At 40.5% G+C, this 18,616-nt stretch overlaps 1 protein-coding gene and 1 pseudogene across 2 annotated transcripts in view; one reads left to right on the top strand and one right to left on the bottom strand.

Moving 5' to 3' along the window:
- Positions 1-18,616, top strand: part of LOC134798790 (tyrosine-protein phosphatase non-receptor type 9) — a 117,873-nt gene that overhangs the window by 14,759 nt on the left and 84,498 nt on the right. For both annotated transcript variants that reach the window (XM_063771173.1, XM_063771172.1), the window contains exons 3-4: positions 10,735-10,824; positions 14,813-14,953. In XM_063771173.1, the coding sequence (XP_063627243.1) occupies positions 10,735-10,824; positions 14,813-14,953 (231 nt within the window). The remainder of the gene's footprint in view (positions 1-10,734; positions 10,825-14,812; positions 14,954-18,616) is intronic.
- Positions 1,477-5,808, bottom strand: LOC134798758 (uncharacterized protein K02A2.6-like; annotated as a pseudogene).

Raw genomic sequence — 18,616 nt, 5'->3', positions numbered from 1 at the left:
CTATGAAATTATGACTTATAAATAACACCTTCACTGCGTGGGCTGTCCAAATCGCTGCAGACTTTTCTTGGTCTAACTCTAATAATTTTTCACTTGCTTTATTGACCTAAAGACGTTTTAAAGAATCAAAAAGTCTAATAACATTTAGACACTTATACTTTTTAAAGGCAGTAACTACTTACTTATATAGGTAACTTTTTTTATTAATACATAGGTAGTTATTTACGATAGAAGTGCGAAAAATTGAAATTTTGCAACGAATGACGAATTTTAAAACACGGCCAAAGGGAGTGTTTTAATGTGCTTATTATAGCACCGGTGTCGTAATGTAGCACCAGGGCCCTATTTCACCAACGTGACATTGTTGCTGACGTCACAGGCATCCATGGGCTACGGTTATAGCTTACCATCGGACGGGCCTTATTCCTGTTTGTCACTATCATTGTATTGTATATTCATCCTTTTCTTTTGGGTGCTAGTACTAGTAGCAGGAGATCTAAGGTCCACCACCTTGCATTTTGGAGACAAAGCAAACCGCTTGGAACAGGTATTCCTGGGGTTGATCTGACCTGATTAAGCCCGGTTGCCAAGAGGTTCCCCCCAGCAGGTGGGCAGGGGAGGGGGGGAAAAAGTGCCTCCGGCGCGCCTCACTCTAAGCTTTATATCTGCATACATCTCGCAACTATATCAAGTTTGGTGTCTTTTTCGTGTAATTCGAGGATGAAGAATTCATTTCTGTGACTAAATTTTCACTCACCCATACAAAAAATTCGAGAAATTCAAAATTCAAAAAAAATCTTTTAGTTTTTTCTTTCGTAAATCCTTTAAAAAAATTAAACTATGAGGATTTGCTCTAGAAAAAAAATACCTGTGAATATCCCAGTTATCCCACTATACAGAATAGTAAACTTGTCCAACATTTTTTTTCATAACTCTGTTAAAAAAAAATGTTTTATGTCGCGCGGCGTACCTGCATTGTAAGAGCGGTATGCAGCGTTTAGGATTTTTAAGTATGTTTAGATGATTTCTGATACGTTGTTATTCTTCTGGTTGTAGATTACATTAATAAATTACTTCTGGACGTGATATATATAAATTAAATATATAAATAAGTATGTTGGGAAAACCATCGCCAACAGAGTTAAAATAAAATAAATAAAAATAAATAAATATTATAGGACATTTTTTACACAAATCGACTAAGCCCCACGGTAAGCTCAAGAAGGCTTGTGTTGTGGGTACTCAGACAACGATATATATAATATATAAATACTTAAATACATAGAAAACAACCATGACTCAGGAACAAATATCTGTATCATCATACAAATAAATGCCCTTACCGGGATTCGAACCCGGGACCATTGGCTTCGTAGGCAGGGTCACTACCCACTAGGCCAGACCGGTCGTCAAAATCAGTCCGTTCCGTCGTCAGTTAAGTATTATAAATGTGATAAAATTAACATTATTATTTGTATGTTGTTGGATATTGGAACGGGGAGCACAGACAAACGCAAGGCGGCCATTAATGAACTAATATATTCACGAGAATGACGGTGGACGCAGCCATCGTTTGCATGCACTTACAACTACCCTTTACATACATAACATCCCTCCCTTATAAGATCAGAACACATATTCAAAATAAACATTAAAAGAAAACCTTATAATTAATTTTAGGGCGATCCCTTTTTTGTTTGGCCGTCGCATTGGAACCCTGTACGGTTGACGGGTTAACTGGAGCCACCGGTGACGATGAAGTCGCGGCTGCAGCGCTCTTGGAGGGTGCGTGAGGCGCGGGCGGTGAAGTCGGCGCGGCGGATACGGCCGGCGGAGGCTGCTCAGCTGACGCAGCCGATGGAAGATTATCGACATCGCCTATATTCGGGACCTCTCCTCCCCCCGGCTCTGTTCCAGCCTCTAGTACAGTCGGAAGAGTAAACAGGGGGGGTGCTGATTTTGTAGGCACTAATCGCTGTTGGCCTTGATGATTAGTACTAGTATTGGTTACTGGCATCGTAGCCTTATCTCTTAAAACTTGATTAAAGTGTCTTTTCACTGTTTCCTGCGATATATTATCGCGTATAAGGTATAATAACTTGCCGATACGTTTGATAACGCATCCGTTGCGCCAGCAGAACTTATTCTTGTTTGCATAGGATTTGTACAACACCGCGTCGTTGGGTGCGAAATGTGTTCTGCTGGTACCTCCGTAGTGATTACGCTGCGAGCACTGGTTGTTTTCAACGAATGAGGCGAGTTCAGTGGACGAGGGCGATGACTGTGGCTTAAGTAAGTCTAGCCTAGTCCTCAATTGCCTACCGAATACTAAGCGCGCTGGAGACTGCCCCGTTGTACTATGTCGCGAGTTGCGGTAATCAAAAAGATATTTTAACAAAGTATTATTGACATCCTTGTTTGTACTCGAAACCAATAATGCACTTTTTATGCCTTTTTTAATAATTTTAGTATATGATTCGGCCTGTCCGTTACTGGCTGGGTGGTATACCGGCGAAGTTATATGCGTAATACCATTTGTGGCACAAAATGATTTAAATTGCAACGCTACAAACGATGTACCATTGTCACTAACAATTGTCTGGGGTACGCCAAAACGCGACATGAAATCATACAATTTTTCAATAACTTTTACTGACGATATATTGTTTTTCATGTCGTAGCATTCGACCCACTTGCTATAAGCATCAACTACAACGAGATACGTGTGTTCGTTTACCGGACCCACAAAATCGATGTGTAACCTCATAAAGGACTGCGTTGGATATTTCCACGGAGACATAAGCGCGCGCGGCGGAGAAGGCCGTAGCTGCGCGCACACCGGACACGCGCCGATCAGCTGTTCGATTACCGAGTCTATGCCGGGAAACCAAAACCGGGCGCGCGCCTCTGCTTTAGTCTTTACAATGCCAAAATGAGAGGTATGTAATTCATTAACAATTTGGCGTTGCAAAGACTGAGGAATGACAAGTTTGTGTCCACGCATTAAACAACCGTTATCAAATGACAATTGGTACCTGCATTGATGAAAAGGTTTCATAACTAAATCATTTGTTTTGCGTGGCCACCCCTGCAATATGCATTGAATAACTTTATTCAAGGTGTTGTCATTCTTAGTTTCTTCGCGTAACTTATCCAACGTAACTGGCAAACAATTACCCTCCAATACAAAATTGATGTACGTCGCGCGGTCGGCCATGACGGCCCTACCACCGTCGTCTACCGCACGGTCTGGCAACGACGCCCTTGATAAAAAATCTGCGCTGTTATTTGCACTTCGAACATACTCAATTGTGTAAGTGTATGCTGATAAGAAAATAGCATATCTTTGCAACCTGTTCGCCGTTATTTCTGTTACACCCCGCTGTGGTCCAAAAATCGATAGTAGGGGCTTGTGATCAGTGCGTAGTATGAAAGGAACAGAACGTGCGTATAAATATTGGTGGTATTTTTTTACCCCAAATACGATTGCAGTTGCTTCTTTTTGGATCTGCGCGTAGTTTTTTTCGGCTGAATTAAGTGTCCGCGAAGCAAACGAAATAGGACGCTCCGAACCATCCTCAGATAATAGGGACAAAATTGCACCTAAGCCCTGGGGAGATGCGTCAACTGTAAGAATTAGGGGGGCATTAGGATTATAATGCGCCAATACCTGGTCTGAACCCAGACTTTCCTTTATTTTAGTAAAAGCCTTGTTATGCTCCTCGGTCCAAACCCATTTGGCATCTTTTTTTAAAAGGTTATACAGTGGGCTCAATATAGAGGACGCATGAGGTACATAATTTCGTCCTGGAAAAATGCACATTTATCTTTTTGAAGTGTAAGCCCGGCGTCCTTGAAACGCTGCAACACTTCCCTAAGTCTCCTCTCGTGCTCCTCTCTATCGCGGCCCGTTATCAGTACATCGTCGAGGAAACATAACACGCCGTCTATATTAGCAAGTATGCTATTCAGAGCGCGCTGAAAAATCGCGGGTGCGCTAGACAACCCAAAAATTAAGCGGTTATATCTAAATAAACCGCGACAAGTGTTAATACAAGTTATGCTCTCCGGATCTTCTATTGGAAATTGGTTGTACGCCATAGACATATCTAGTTTAGTAAATTGTACTCCACCATGAAGTTTTGAAAAAAGTTCGTCTATTGTAGGCAGAGGGTATTTATCAATCAATAATTGTTTGTTAATAGTTTGCGAATAATCTGCACATATCCTAACTGATCCGTCTCTTTTCAAAACTGGTACAATCGGGGAGGCGTACTCAGAGTGATCGATTGGCTCAAGTATCCCTAACTGCACTAACCGCGTTATTTCAGCGTTAACTTTTTCTTGCAGTGCAAATGCTACCGGTCGACTTTTGAAAAACACCGGTTTAGCGTTGTCTTTTAATGGTAATTTAATTTTATACTTATTAAAACAACCCAATTTTTCCGCAAAGATTTCCGAGTAATCTGACATAATTTTTTTCACGATATCAGATTCTAACTGAGCGCAGTACTTTATAGATACGAATTCTAAATTAAACGCTGTCAAAAAATCTCTCCCTAAAATGGGACACCCACCATCTTCGATAACTTGGATATCCAAAGTTTGTGTGCAATTGTCATACGTTACTGGAACTCTAATTATACCCAAACTTTTAATAAAATAACCGTTATAACCTGTTAGGCGCTTATATTTGTTTAACAATGGTACATCTTTGAAGTGTGATTTATAAAATGTGTCCGATATCGCCGTAACAGCCGAACCACTGTCAAGTTCAAACCGTCAAATTTTAATCCATTGATAACCACATCCGCGCACATCGGGGCACCGTTTACAGAGCGAATGTTAAATAACTTACCGTCATCGTCCTCGCTCACCTCGCCCGCCTCCATGTACTTGAAATTCTTGCACATTTTACGAAGATGGCCTTTTTTCTTGCATTTTTGGCACTTATATGACGCGAATTTGCACTTATTCGATTGGTGATTAGCAGAACCACACACTTGACACTTAGCACGATCTGTTTCCGTTGCCGAAGTATTCGCGATCTTGAACAAATTATCGGCTTCGGCCGACGACGGTCCTGGCGTCGCGGTCGTGCTGGTGGCGGCGCGTGCGCACCGCACGCTTTCTGCCAAATCGATGGCCTTCGCTAACGTGAGTTCACTGACGTCCTTTGAGAATAGCTTCTCCCGCTCTCGACCTGGCGTCATTCCCATGACGAACTTATCCAGAAGTGTATCTTGAATGTGTTGGAAATCACAATGCGCTGCGAGTCCCCTCAGCCGCGCAGCCCATTGCGCGTGGGTCTCGCCTGTTTGCTGCGATGCCGAATAAAAATGAAACCGTTCAGCAAACACGCAACGCTTTGGCGTGAAATGGCCATCCAGGGCCTTGACCACGTCATCGAAGCTCTTTTCCTCTAACACACCCGGTAACACGAGATGAGTCGCTAGCTGATACGTATTCTCACTCAATGCGCTTAATAATATTGCTCGTCGCTTGATCCCCGCTTTGTCCGTTTCTTCACTGATATTGTTCGCGATAAACCATTGATTCAGTCTGTTTTTATAAACTGTCCAATCTTGCTGTTGGTGATCAAAACTCGCGAACAATCCCACAGTATTATTACTGGACAACATATTTCCTTCAAAATCACGCGTGAATTACTCGAATCGTCGCCACTGTTGGATATTGGAACGGGGAGCACAGACAAACGCAAGGCGGCCATTAATGAACTAATATATTCACGAGAATGACGGTGGACGCAGCCATCGTTTGCATGCACTTACAACTACCCTTTACATACATAACATATGTCTTTTCCATATCTCGGGACCATGGGGTCCCGGACCTTTGGGAGGCGTACGTGGGGCCGAAGCCAACAGCGCAGAGGCCCTTTAAGGCACTTCAATCTAAAAGCAAGGGATACATGTGGTGTATGTATACTATCCCCGAACGCACAATGTGATACATCCGGAGATGGTCCCCGCCATGTGCAAAGACTATTGTCTTTGCACATGGCGGGGAAAAGCAATGCTGCAATAGCAGTGCAGCACTTTTGTGCTGCGATGGGAACTAAGGTCATGGGCTATAGATTTGAAAGTTGGATGGACTGGATAATGGGCTGTGGGAGAGACTAGCGGACACCTGCCGTGACAATCAGTCTCAAAATTGTAAATGACAGGTGGTGACTCGCCAACTCATTGAGTGGGCCCCGCAATGGCCGCACGCACAGTGCGACAACAGGGCAACACTTTGGAGTGGCTGTGAGGTTGTCGAGAGGTGAGTCTGCGGTAGCCAGATCCCGGTAATCCGTTCAGCAGGCCGCCGGCGTTATGACATTTTACACTTCCAACCTGGAGCATAGGTCCCGCTCTTGCGACTCCATTCTGGCCGGCCAATCAAGGCAAGCACAGAGGCGAGGGCCAAATGACAGGGCCCTCTGGAATAGGGGTCCGCGGTGTCGCCACTCACCGTCAGCTCGCCACAAGCGGCCCCCGCGGGACATTATTATTATTATTGTGGTGTTGTGGGCCTTTGAGTGGCGCATTGACCAGCATTGATCTATTGTAACGGCCTTTTAAGTTCATTACTAATGCCCGTTGCATCCAGAAAGTTCCAGATTCTTTGGGCCGTAATGTTTTGTACCTCATAGGGTTTGCATTACGTGTCGCCCTAGGTAGGTACTTCTTTTTGACATTAGTGGTCCACAAGAACAGAGAATGTGCATTGCAGTCTCCTCTGACTCCTGACAGAACCTGCATGTCGCATCTTGTTTCTTGCCAATTTGAAACATATGTTTGTTCAACTTGCAGTGTCCAGTCAGTATTCTGGTCACCGCGCAGGTTTTGTGCCTTTTGAGTCCTAAAAGCTCCTTAGCAGTTTTGCTGTTGAACCCTTTGATCAGAGCTTTCGAGTGTTCTTGTCCTTTAACGAACTTCCACCAAGCGATTGCTCTCGTTTTTTCTAAGTTGCTGAGCAGAGAATATGCATCCCGTTTTGTGATTCCACAGAACGGTTCTGGGCCGACCAGGGGTGTGTCTGCGCCCTTTCTAGCAAGTTCGTCCGCCTCTTCGTTTCCGTTAATGTCGGAGTGCCCTGCTACCCATCTAAGTGTAACTTTGTTGGAGTAAGCCAGTGCATTTAGACTTCTGCCTGGAAGATTGAGGCCAGTGTGCCCATGCTGACGCTAGCTCTGAGCTTAGATCTCTCACCATAGATCCCACATCCTACATCATTGCCTTTCTTGGAACCATCTGTATACCAGATGTGGCTTCCCTCTTCGACGTACATTTGGTTGTTGATCCATTTGTCTCTAGGAGGTATTTCTACTGTGTACAGTTTGGTGAGATGACATTCGGTTTGTGTGTCATCAGTGGGCATGCTAAGGGTTCTATTCGCAAAAACCCAGGCCTTTAGATTGGTTAATGCCTGAGAGCGCCATTTTGGCCTGTTTAGCGTGCATATTCTGTAGACGCACTGCTTGGCCTCCTTTTGCACCTGCAAGTGGAGTGGTATGATGTCCAGCAGTGCATCTAGGGCCGCTCCCGGTGTCGAGGAGTAGGCGCCTGTTACTGTTAAACAAGCCGTGCGTTGCAGGCTGTTTAGAGTGTCTATTGCTGTCTTTTGGCTGGTTTTGTTACACCAGACTGCGGAGGCGTAGGTGACAATTGGCCTCACTGCCGCTGTGTATAACCAGATAGCAATTTGGGTCTTAAGCCCCATCTTGCTCCTGCCATTCGACAGCATGACCACATGGCCATTTTCGCTTTTTGTATAATGTTTCTCAGGTGAGGGTTCCAAGTTAACTTTTGGTCGAAGGTGACCCCTGCCGAGAACAGTATTATTTGTCCATGAAGTCTTGGTTTTGTGAGTTTATCGAGCTTCCGTTTCCTTGTGAATAGTTAAATGGCTATTACAGTCTTGCTCGGGTTAATGGACAAGTCATTTTCTCTACACCATTTGAATAGATATTGTGTTTAGAGCTCTTTGCATTAGGTTGGATATTGTGTTGAGGCAAGGGCCTTTGACGATGACTACAAGGTCGTCGGCATATCCTTGTGTATCAAAGTCTTGGCCTGACATGATTGCAAGAAGTTGGTCCACTGCTAGGGTCCATAATAGTGGGGATGGTATAAAATTCATGCTCTATAAATAGTATTGATGGTCAGAGTGGCTACTCTGTTCGAGAACATGCTATGTACCCATCTGGTGGTTTCGTCTACTCCCTTTGATTTCATACCATTGAGTATGGTCTCTGTGGGCGTATTGTCGAAAGCACCTTCAATATCAAGGAACGCACATAGAGCGGTTTGCTTTTCCTCTAGGGTTTTCTGCACCTGGTTGACAAAGTGCAGAAATTATTTCGGCAACACGGCGGTTTTCAGTTGTGTCGCATGTGTAGGATTTGGTCTATGTTTGGGGACAGATTATAGCCCCTCAGCAACAGCCACCATGCCCTGCTGACTGGGGCTGGTCCAAACAACATGGTTATTGGGAGCCCATATGGACAAGCCTACCTGCGGCGGCTGCTGCTTGTTTAGAGCTTATTCGTTGCCGCTGCAAAACAAAATGCACAGGAAGGTGCAACTGCGTTAAAAAAAACCTAAAATGCACAGTCACATGGGCATGTAATGGCAATTACGAACAATATATATATCTTATTTTAACCCGCATTTTTTGTCAAACATCTCCTATGTTAATTTTATCACATTTATAATACTTAACTCTATTAGCGAAAGTTTTCTCAACATCTTTATTTATATATTTAATTTATATTTGTAAATATATCACGTCCAGAAGTAATTTATTAATGTAATCTACCACCAGAAGAATAACAACTTGTACAAAATCCTAAACGTTGCATACCGCTCTTACAATGCAGGTACGCCGCGCGACACAAAACATTTTTTTTAACAGAGTTATGAAAAAAAAATGTTTGACAAGTTTACTATTCTGTATAGTAGGATAACTGGGCTATTCACAGATATTTTTTTTCTAGAGCAAATCCTCATAGTATAAATTTTGTACAAGATTGTCGAAAAAAAAATTAATTTTTTTTTTTTGAATTTTGAATTTTTCGAATTTTTTGTATGGGTGAGTGAAAATATAGTCATAGAAATGAATTCTTCATCCTCGAATTATACGAAAATGACACCAAACTTGATATAGTTGCGAGATGTATACAGATATAAAGCTTAGAGTGAGGCGCGCGGGAGGCACTTTTCCCCCCCCTCCCTTGCCCACATGCTGGGGGGAACCTCTTGGCAACCGGGCTTAATCAGCTCAGGTCACCCCCTGGAACACCTGTTCCAAGCGGTTTGCTTTGTCTCCAAAATGCAAGGTCCCCTTAGAAAACGGGACCTTAGATCCCCTGCTATAGTGTAAGTCAAAGATAGTATGATGTTGATGATTCTCTCTATGTTTGAAATGAGACAGTCCTTTGACAAACTATGGTAAAAAATAGTTGTGAATATCATGTACATTTTTATTACAATTTCGAAATTCAAATGTTCTTCCTAATCAACTCGGCCACTAAACTAACTGATAACTTGGTATCCGATCCGCTAACTCGGCGAATGAATCGCCAATTCGCCAACTCTCCGAGCCGAGTCAACGCTATCAAACTGCTACTAAGGCCATTCAAAAATAAACCTTAATTCGAGAGCCCGAAGGTTCTTATATGACAAACAATACATTATGACTTAAAACTTTATGGGAAACAAAGGGACCCCTTTAATTTCACGTAATATCCGCATCTAATTTATATATGTCCACAGTAAACAAACAAATGAATGATAAGAAAAGACAGACAGTGCTGTGAGCGGCAGGTGGGGCGAGGCGAGGGGCGAGGTATAGGTAGGCTATGATAGGGTCTCGGGCGCCGCGCCGGCGACACTGACGGACCAGCGCGGCGTATGTATGAATTTCGCGCCTTTTTAAATATATTTTACTATTACAATGCAAGCTACACACCGAAATTTCTTATTTTCCATAATATGGCTGCGTATATTATTTTATAGTAATAGACTTATTTTTACAGACTCTAATTCAATATTAGATATTATAGGACAAAAAACGCATATTAATTCTAAAGCATATATCTTATTCTTCTAAATTTTTAGCTTGCCTATTAACTTAAGAATTTAGATATGTTGTTGTGGATTTATTAAACTTTAATTCAATATCGACAAAATAATAAGCTAATTTGTAGTTTGACTAAGAAGCACATTAAAAAATTTCTAATAATTTTACATTATAAAGCGTCATACATATTATAAACGATGGAACTTAAACATTGCACTTTAATTCAATATTAAAAAATCATTACTAAAAATATATAAATACCTAATTTATATCTAACGCTCGTTCTAACTTTTCGTCATATTTTACAAATATGCTTAAAAATATGTCCCATGTCAGATAAGTATCACTTTTTCATCTTTAGAATTATCAAAACTTTTAGTGCAAAAATCCGGTCCCACTATTGGTCTATAATTGCTGTGGTGGCAGACGAGACGCCGCGAGCCACGCGACGGTCTTATAAATTTCGAACTCCACTCTGAAAGTAGTCACTTTTGTGGTAAGACCCTAACCATTAGGGTCTCTATAGAGAGGCCTGGCTATTCAGCGACGCCCTTATTTATTCGCATATTCTTCTCTATGTCTATTGTCGCTAGAAAAAATCCTGTATGTACGTTCTATTAAGGTCCTATTTCGTTTGATCCACAGCCAACCCGCGACGCGACGGGCGCAGCCATCGCGGTGTTCACGGCCAACAAGCACTTCCCCGCGCAGACTACGCACCAGATTACTTTACAGGTACTCCCGAACATATCACATTCCTAAGCTGTAGGTACGATACTAGGATAAATGTCAATAATATAAAAGACCTCCAGCCTCCTTCGAGCGAGAGTAGTGCTTCTCCGAAATTAAAAAAACCGGCCAAGTGCGAGTCGGACTCGCGTTCCAAGGGTTCCGTACATTACACAATTTTTACAAATATATTTTTTGATGTGAAACGTTAGTGAAATGTCTTTAAAAAAACCCGTAAGGGTCGGATCAAAAACTAAGTAATTAAGTCTGACTCACGCTTGACTGCACATTTCTAATAGGTTTTCCTGTGATCTATAGATAAAGACCTATTTCGTGTATTTTTTTCAATATTGTAGACCCAGGAGTTTCGAAGTAGTTTCGGGGGGAATGGTCATTTTTTGCCTATTTTCTTATATTACTTCTAAACTATTGATCTTAAAATTATAAAAAATATATATTTGAGATTCTTACAATGAGCTCTTTCATTTGATATACATATAACGCAATATAGTTCGCAAAACTATGTTTTTTAACTGTCTCATTTACCCCCCAAAAGCCCTCCGTCTTCGGACAGACTTACATCATCATCATTATTCTTAAGAGCCTAGCTCTTGTCGGTGGAGTAATCGCCATTCCGTTCTTCTCTCTGCTACTGTTTTGAGCTCCTGATACGTCACTACGTGAATTTTCTCTTTGGCCTGGTCAATATATGCACGTCTCGGTCTTCCTCTGCCTCTCTGTTTTTCTATATCCCGAAACATCAGAAAGCGATTTATCAAGACCTACGTCTGGAGTATAGCGTTATATGGAAGCGAGACGTGGACATTAACCCAGCGTGATAAGAGACAGATTGAGCGCTTTTGAAATGTGGACATGGAGAAGAATGGAAGGCATAAGCTGGAAAGAGAGGAAAACAAATACGGAAGTATTAAATTTGGTAGGTGAGAAGAGATCTCTGCTAAGAACAATTGAAAACAGAAGGGGAAACATGTTGGGGCACCTGATACGTCACGATACATACATAAAGTCTATAATTGAAGGCAGAATAGAAAAACAGAGAGACTTACATATGTGTACCAAATTTCAACTTAATTGGATCATAGTTCATTGGTTGGCAGTTTCGGAGAAAATAGGCTGTGACAGACGGACAGCCAGAGACACGAGTGATCCTATAAGGGTTCCATTTTTTCCTTTTAAGGTACGGAACCCTAAAAAGGATGATTTTAAAGTTAGTTACTTAGCCTTGATAGATGTTTTGTGATGTTTCTGAGGTGCTCTGACTGTGTATACGAAATGGGAAATAATAAACTGTTTATAAATACCATTGCAAGGCCTTACTGCAAAATGCTCTTCAAGCTGTGTTGTAATTATACTAACGTCACAATAAACAAAAAAAGAATGGATCACATATTTCTATTCACTGACGGATTTCTGTATGTAAACAAAATAATAATGTTTACATTCATACTTGTACTGTTAATTAATCAACGCAGTTAAAACGCGGGCCGCAATAAATACGAGTATAACACGAGACGGGTCATCGCTTCCCGCACCCGCACTTGATAAGCTTCGCGCTTTATTATCCCATTAGACACATGCACGGGTGCATACAACACACATAAGCTCATAGCATGCTACCGTGCATGCGTGTCTGACAATTGATAGTCTGAGTTCCCTTGTAAATGAATACTTAACGCAAATTGACCTAGTACTACCATTAAGCTCTGAAAACCTTATACTGTGGGTACGCATGTGGGTGTCAAACCCATAAACGTCATGCACATCTCTGGCATAAGCTATTAGCAAATATAAATCGTAGTAGAAACATCAAATGTTACTTTGACAATGTATGCCATAGCACTTAGCAGTTCTTAGGCCACGGACACGATTTCTTGGCACTTGGCGAGGTGTTGAAAAGATCTGCACATAATCTTATTCTGGGTTAACAGCAAAGTTGTGTTCACCTCATTATTCATTCTTCAGCCGCTTATATACATTTGTAGCTAACCGTTCAAATAAATGCCCTTATCGGGATATTCGGGATTAGCAACCATGTCTTCCACCATCGTAAACAGCGCTATTACCAACTAGGCTGTGGAGGCTCTTTTCTTCCCTCTCTTATTGCATATCACAATTTTACTAAGTATTCATTTTGTTTGAAGTTGTAGCAACGATGGTAGTAGAGCCTGATTGTTATTCTGTTATACAGGGTGGAAAGGCACGACGATCCTTCCCGGAAGTATTAGGTCGTTTAAGTGATACAGAGACTATTGGTAATGGTAAGAAGAATGGTAAGAAGAAATTAATTGAGTAAAAAATAAAAATTGCAAAAATACTACTTTTTAACTGTGGTGATAACCCTATAGCATGTGCACATGTCGGCTAGATTAAGGATCTCCGTCGGGAAAGCTCGGGACTTTACACTTTTTTCCGATCGTTGACAGTATCGCAATGATGTATGAATGACGCATAAATGTCAAATAAATCAAATGCATGCAAAAATGTTACAAACAATTTTATTACTTTCTTAGATAATTACTTTTTTCCAATATTTAATACTATCTTCTTTTCACATACGGTGTTCAAATGTACCTCCGTGTATTACAACGCCGCCGCAGCCCGTACCCGAGTATGTCGATGCACATGCGATATAGTGTATGCTCTTCGTCATTTATCCTCCGCAGAAAGCACCAATTAGCCTTTGTCTCATTTCGTCCGCAGTTTCACATTCCGTTTGGTTTGGTACACCATATCTTTTACACAGCCCCACAAATTTAAATAGCCACGAGCATCTAACATTTTTATTTGAAGAATATGACATTCAATAAGTATAGTTCAATGAAAATTTAATTTCAAACATCAGACGTCTTGTCTATTTCCTACCACGCAAGAAGGTTTGTTAGTTTGGTATTGAAGAAGTATTTATTCTTGATTTATTCTTAGTATTTCATTTTTGCAAGTTCATTTGGTGCAACTAACACAACCTACATGTAATTTTTTATTATTTTAAATAGTTTCCAATTATTCGAAAATAATTTTGTGAAACGTGTTAAGAAACTAAAACCTTTTTATCAGTCAAGGAAACCAGAGATATTTATAAGACGATTGCGTACTTTTGAGTGGTTGTCAATGTCACCATTTGAACTGTCGTTGTAAACAATGTTGTGGTTAGTATTATTAATATTAAGGAATAACATAACTATTTCATTCAAGTATTGAACAAGTGGAACCACTAAGAAAGCGAAAATCCTGCAATGATTCTTACCGTGCTGTAAGCAGACCTAAAAATGGTTAGGTGGCAACAAATTAGCATAATTTCCTGTCGAATACTGATTGTTTACAAGTAAGTTCATTGACCCTGTCACCTGTTAGGGTTAGAACAAAGTAGTTTTTTGCGTGGATGTTTAAAAGGTCATAATTTAGAAACGGTTGCCCATATTAACATAGTTTCTATGGAGAAAATATAGAGCTTAGGCTAAACTATCTCCCATTTCCGGAAAGGATCGTCGTGCCTTTCCACCCTGTATTACTAAAATAAGGACGCTAAGCACGAAGAATTTCGTATATTGACCCGCCAACTCCTGTCTCTATCGCATGCGCATAATTATCTTCTTTTCCCGTTCGCACGGTGGCATTGACCGCCGGCATCATCAGCGGGACAACAATATAATTGTGCGCGTGCGATAAATATAGTATGTAGGAAATTGTTCGTGCTTAGGGTGGTATTCCATCTGTCCAATATCTTGGTCTAATGTCATTGCGTCTCACTCTCTCATTAAGCAAAATGTGAGACAACATACACATTGGACACATAAATTGGACAGGTGGAATTTCACCCTTAGCGTCGTTAGTTATGGCTGATTTAGACGACTCGCGAACTCGTGTACGATTTTAGTTACATTGAAAACTATTGGTTACGCAATGTAATGAAACTGGCATGCGAGTTCTCGCACCATGTAAATGGGCCTTTTACATGTTATTTATCTCCTGGTAGGGCGTGGTGTACCAGCTGGACGTGGCGCTGCAGAGCGCCGAGACGCAGCGCGCGGGGCTGGTGTTCATCTACGACATGACCGACTCCAAGTACACCAACTTCGACTACGACCTGTCGCAGAAGATCCTCACCATGCTCAAGGTCAGTCACATTACTAATGAAAGAGGGAAATGTTTCTACCATAGTGATTTTGAACTTTGCTTGAAAGTGATAGGGTTTAATTTTGTGTAATTTCTTCCTTTTACCTGTTGATGTGTTGTTATCGTCTAGCGTCCCACGGTTCTAATACTAGTATAAATAACCTCCAATGAAATTCAAATCATTATTAAAAGGAACAGAGTTGCTTTTGTTTTTTTTCGTTTGATTTTAAAACGAAACAAATTCATTTTTTTTTAAACGAATGATTCATGCTAGGAGCCAATGTCACTGCGAGTTTGACAGCAATATAATTGAAGGGATATTTACAAAAACAACATAACTGACTACACTGGTTGACACCTGAAACGATTAACAATGTTCTTAAAAAAGTGTCAACCGCTCTAAGCAGTTATGTTGTTTTTGTAAACATCCCTTCAATTATGCGCTTGCAATAGAGATAGCAACCGACGGGTACGAAATGTACGAAATCTATCTAAAAGCGTCTCTTCTTAGTAGCATAACCTTCCCTTTCTTCTGCCTAATTCCAAACTTTTATACTTAAATTACGATCGACAACCTATATCAACCGTCACATTATCCCCTCCCCACGCTATCCTTCCCAAACGCTGAAAATAACTTTAAGCATGCATTAAATAAAACTAATTGTATAATTTCAGCTCGGACCTCCGCCTGTTCCCTGAAGACCGCTCCCTGGTCATATCCTGACCTCCTCGAAATGTGTATCTATTACCCCAAGACCTTATGGAGCCCTTCCATTGTGAACATGTTAATTCCTTTCCTATCCTTTGAAATGCAAGATGGACTGTCAATATAAAAAAAGGTTAACTTAATTTAACAGTACTTTTATATTTTAATTTGTATACTTTTTCGTATGGGTATACTGTACACAATGCAATCATTGGTACTGCAAGATTCGTACTGCCATTGGCAATTATTTTTGTAGGAAAGTAATCGCTGCTGCCTTAAAATAATGGTGAATGTGCCAACCATTAGTAGGCCGCCCGTGCTGAAAGCGAGGCCCTACAACTAGAAAAAAAAACATAAGTAAAGGCCTACAATAGGGTAGTTTACCTGCCATATTCATTCAGTGGTGTTACTATACCAACTGAGGATCGTGGGAACGAAACAGTAAAATTATGATGGTCGTGGTTATCGTCCTGATATCTTAATACTGACAGGATTGCCTATCTCAATTGTGCGGTGTTAAAAATTTAAATTTAAATAAAATAGAAATATTTATTTGGTAGCATACAATGTTTCGGTAATTGGGCTAGTATCTCTTTTTAAGTATTTCAAATACTTGTATTAAGAGAATACCTCTCTTCCACTATTTATGTTTGACGACCGGTCTGGCCTAGTGGGTAGTGACCCTGCCTATGAAGCAGATGGTCCCGGGTTCGAATCCTGGTAAGGGCATTTATTTGTATGATGATACAGATATTTGTTCCTGAGTCATGGTTGTTTTCTATGTATTTAAGTATTTATATATTATATATATCGTTGTCTGAGTACCCACAACACAAGCCTTCTTGAGCTTACCGTGGGGCTTAGTCAATTTGTGTAAAAATGTCCTATAATATTTATTTATTTATTTATTTATGTAAGTTACAGAGTTTTTAACAAGCTTTTATTAGGTCGACCTGTATGTAACTAACTTGTAATGTAATCTAAGGTAACTAATTTAACCATCTTCCAAGGATCGTAGCGTCATGAAAATTGGCAGCTGTATGTAGTTCTGATGACAATACAATAATATGGTACTGTCGAACTGATCTGATGATGGAGACAGGAGGTGGCCATAGGAACTCTGTGGTGAAACAGCTCAACCTAATTGTGTTAGGGGTTTTTAGAATTGTCTCGATGAGTATTAGTTGTCTGTCGTATGAAAAGTACAGTCAGCGATAAAAGCTTGTACCAAAAATGAAATTTTTGCCAAAAACTTATTTTATGCTATTAACATTAATTAGTTAGGGTAAAAATTTACAATAACAATTTAACATTAAAATAGTGATGTTTACGTGGATAACCATAGATTAATCAACGCTGACGGAATGCATAATGTTCATAACGATGTATTCAGATTGTTGGCGTAATCATTTCCAAAGTTGCCTGTATCAGCCACATACTGCCATAAAGTTGCTGCTCGGTTACACGTGCCTTACAAAATTACTTCCCAAGTACATAATAACTAATTACCAGGCGAAAGTTCCTGCGGAATGTTCCAATTTCGTACCCCACGCATGTCGCCGAACATTTGTTAACTAAAGTGCCAATATAGCGTGTTTCGTGTAACAAGTGGCTCGTAAATATCGTGGGTGGCCTATACAGATATTTAGGTGTCTATTTGTCTTTTCTGTTGGCGACAAGTCAAGGACAAGATAATATTAAGTTAGGGTACCAGAACTACCAGAATTAGTAATACAGACTAGACGAAGGGTACCATTAAAATCAAAAATTAAGGCCCAGTGTCCTTATTGTTCGCTAACGGGACACGTTTTCGTTCGTTTCATAATAGCGCCATCTGCCGTGTATCTGTTAAACTACGCGATCGGGAGATAGCTTCGCTTCAACCAGAAATAGGTTCCCGCTAGGTGGCAGCGCGGTCGTGTGTCTCGTGTAAGGGTGACATGTAATTTTGTTAACCCCCAATTGCATGGAGATTGCATTATTGAAAATCTGGTAAAAAAGATTTCTTTTCGCTTTTGAAAATGTGGCGGTGATTGATTGGCCACCGAACAGAATGGCCAAGGTCTTGTTTCTATATGGGCCATTAGGCGTAGATGTACAATTTCGGCAATGTCATTGTTTATGTTTGGTCACTTTTGCAAATTGGTATCACTTTATTGCTAATTTAACTAATAGTATTTATACATTAATCCATCAGAGTCCCGCGATATCGAGTCGGCTGAACAGATATCTCTAAGTCCTACGGATACGATTTCATCCACAATCTATGAAAATATAAAAACGCTTGAAGTTCAAAGGTATTTACATATCTTTTGCTGGAGGGGTTAATCTAAAAAAAAAACACTGACTGAATGACGGATAGCGGAAAACACAAGACCACAGACAATAAATTCATTTAGAACCAATTTCCCAATTGCCTTTTTAAACGCGAATAACACATATATAATAGGCGTCCTTAATTGTTCTGCCCCATGCGCCAAGATAACATCATACGTGTGAAGGCGTCCGGTGACATAGTAGCTTCAAGCTTTCAATATAAGTACAGATGGGTATACACCCACTTGCCAGAATTTCATTTGCCATAATTTCATTTGCCATAATAGTCAACAGCCATTATTTTGTTTCCCATAATTACATATGCAATACTTATTGTTTACTATATTAGTCACGTGCCAGAAACTTTGTTTCCCATAAAATCAATTTCAATAATATCATTTGTCATCATCATTGTAAGCCACAATTATCACTAGCCATAATTTAATTTTTTTACAGAAACCAAATGCTACTAGAAAAATGTGTTCTAGGTTAGGTTTGAACTGCGACCCTTACAGAAAAGTAATGCTACTGGAAAAGTGGGTTAGGTTAGCTTTGAACTGCGACCCTTACAGAAAAGAAATGCTACTGGAAAAGTGGGTTAGGTTAGGTTTGAACTGCGACCCTTACAGAAAAGAAATGCTA

The sequence above is a fragment of the Cydia splendana genome, chromosome 17 (genome assembly GCF_910591565.1).
Source record: "Cydia splendana chromosome 17, ilCydSple1.2, whole genome shotgun sequence".
Taxonomy (NCBI): domain Eukaryota; kingdom Metazoa; phylum Arthropoda; class Insecta; order Lepidoptera; family Tortricidae; genus Cydia; species Cydia splendana.
The sequence above is the reverse complement of the archived record's forward strand: the minus strand, read 5'-3'. Positions and strand labels throughout refer to the sequence as shown.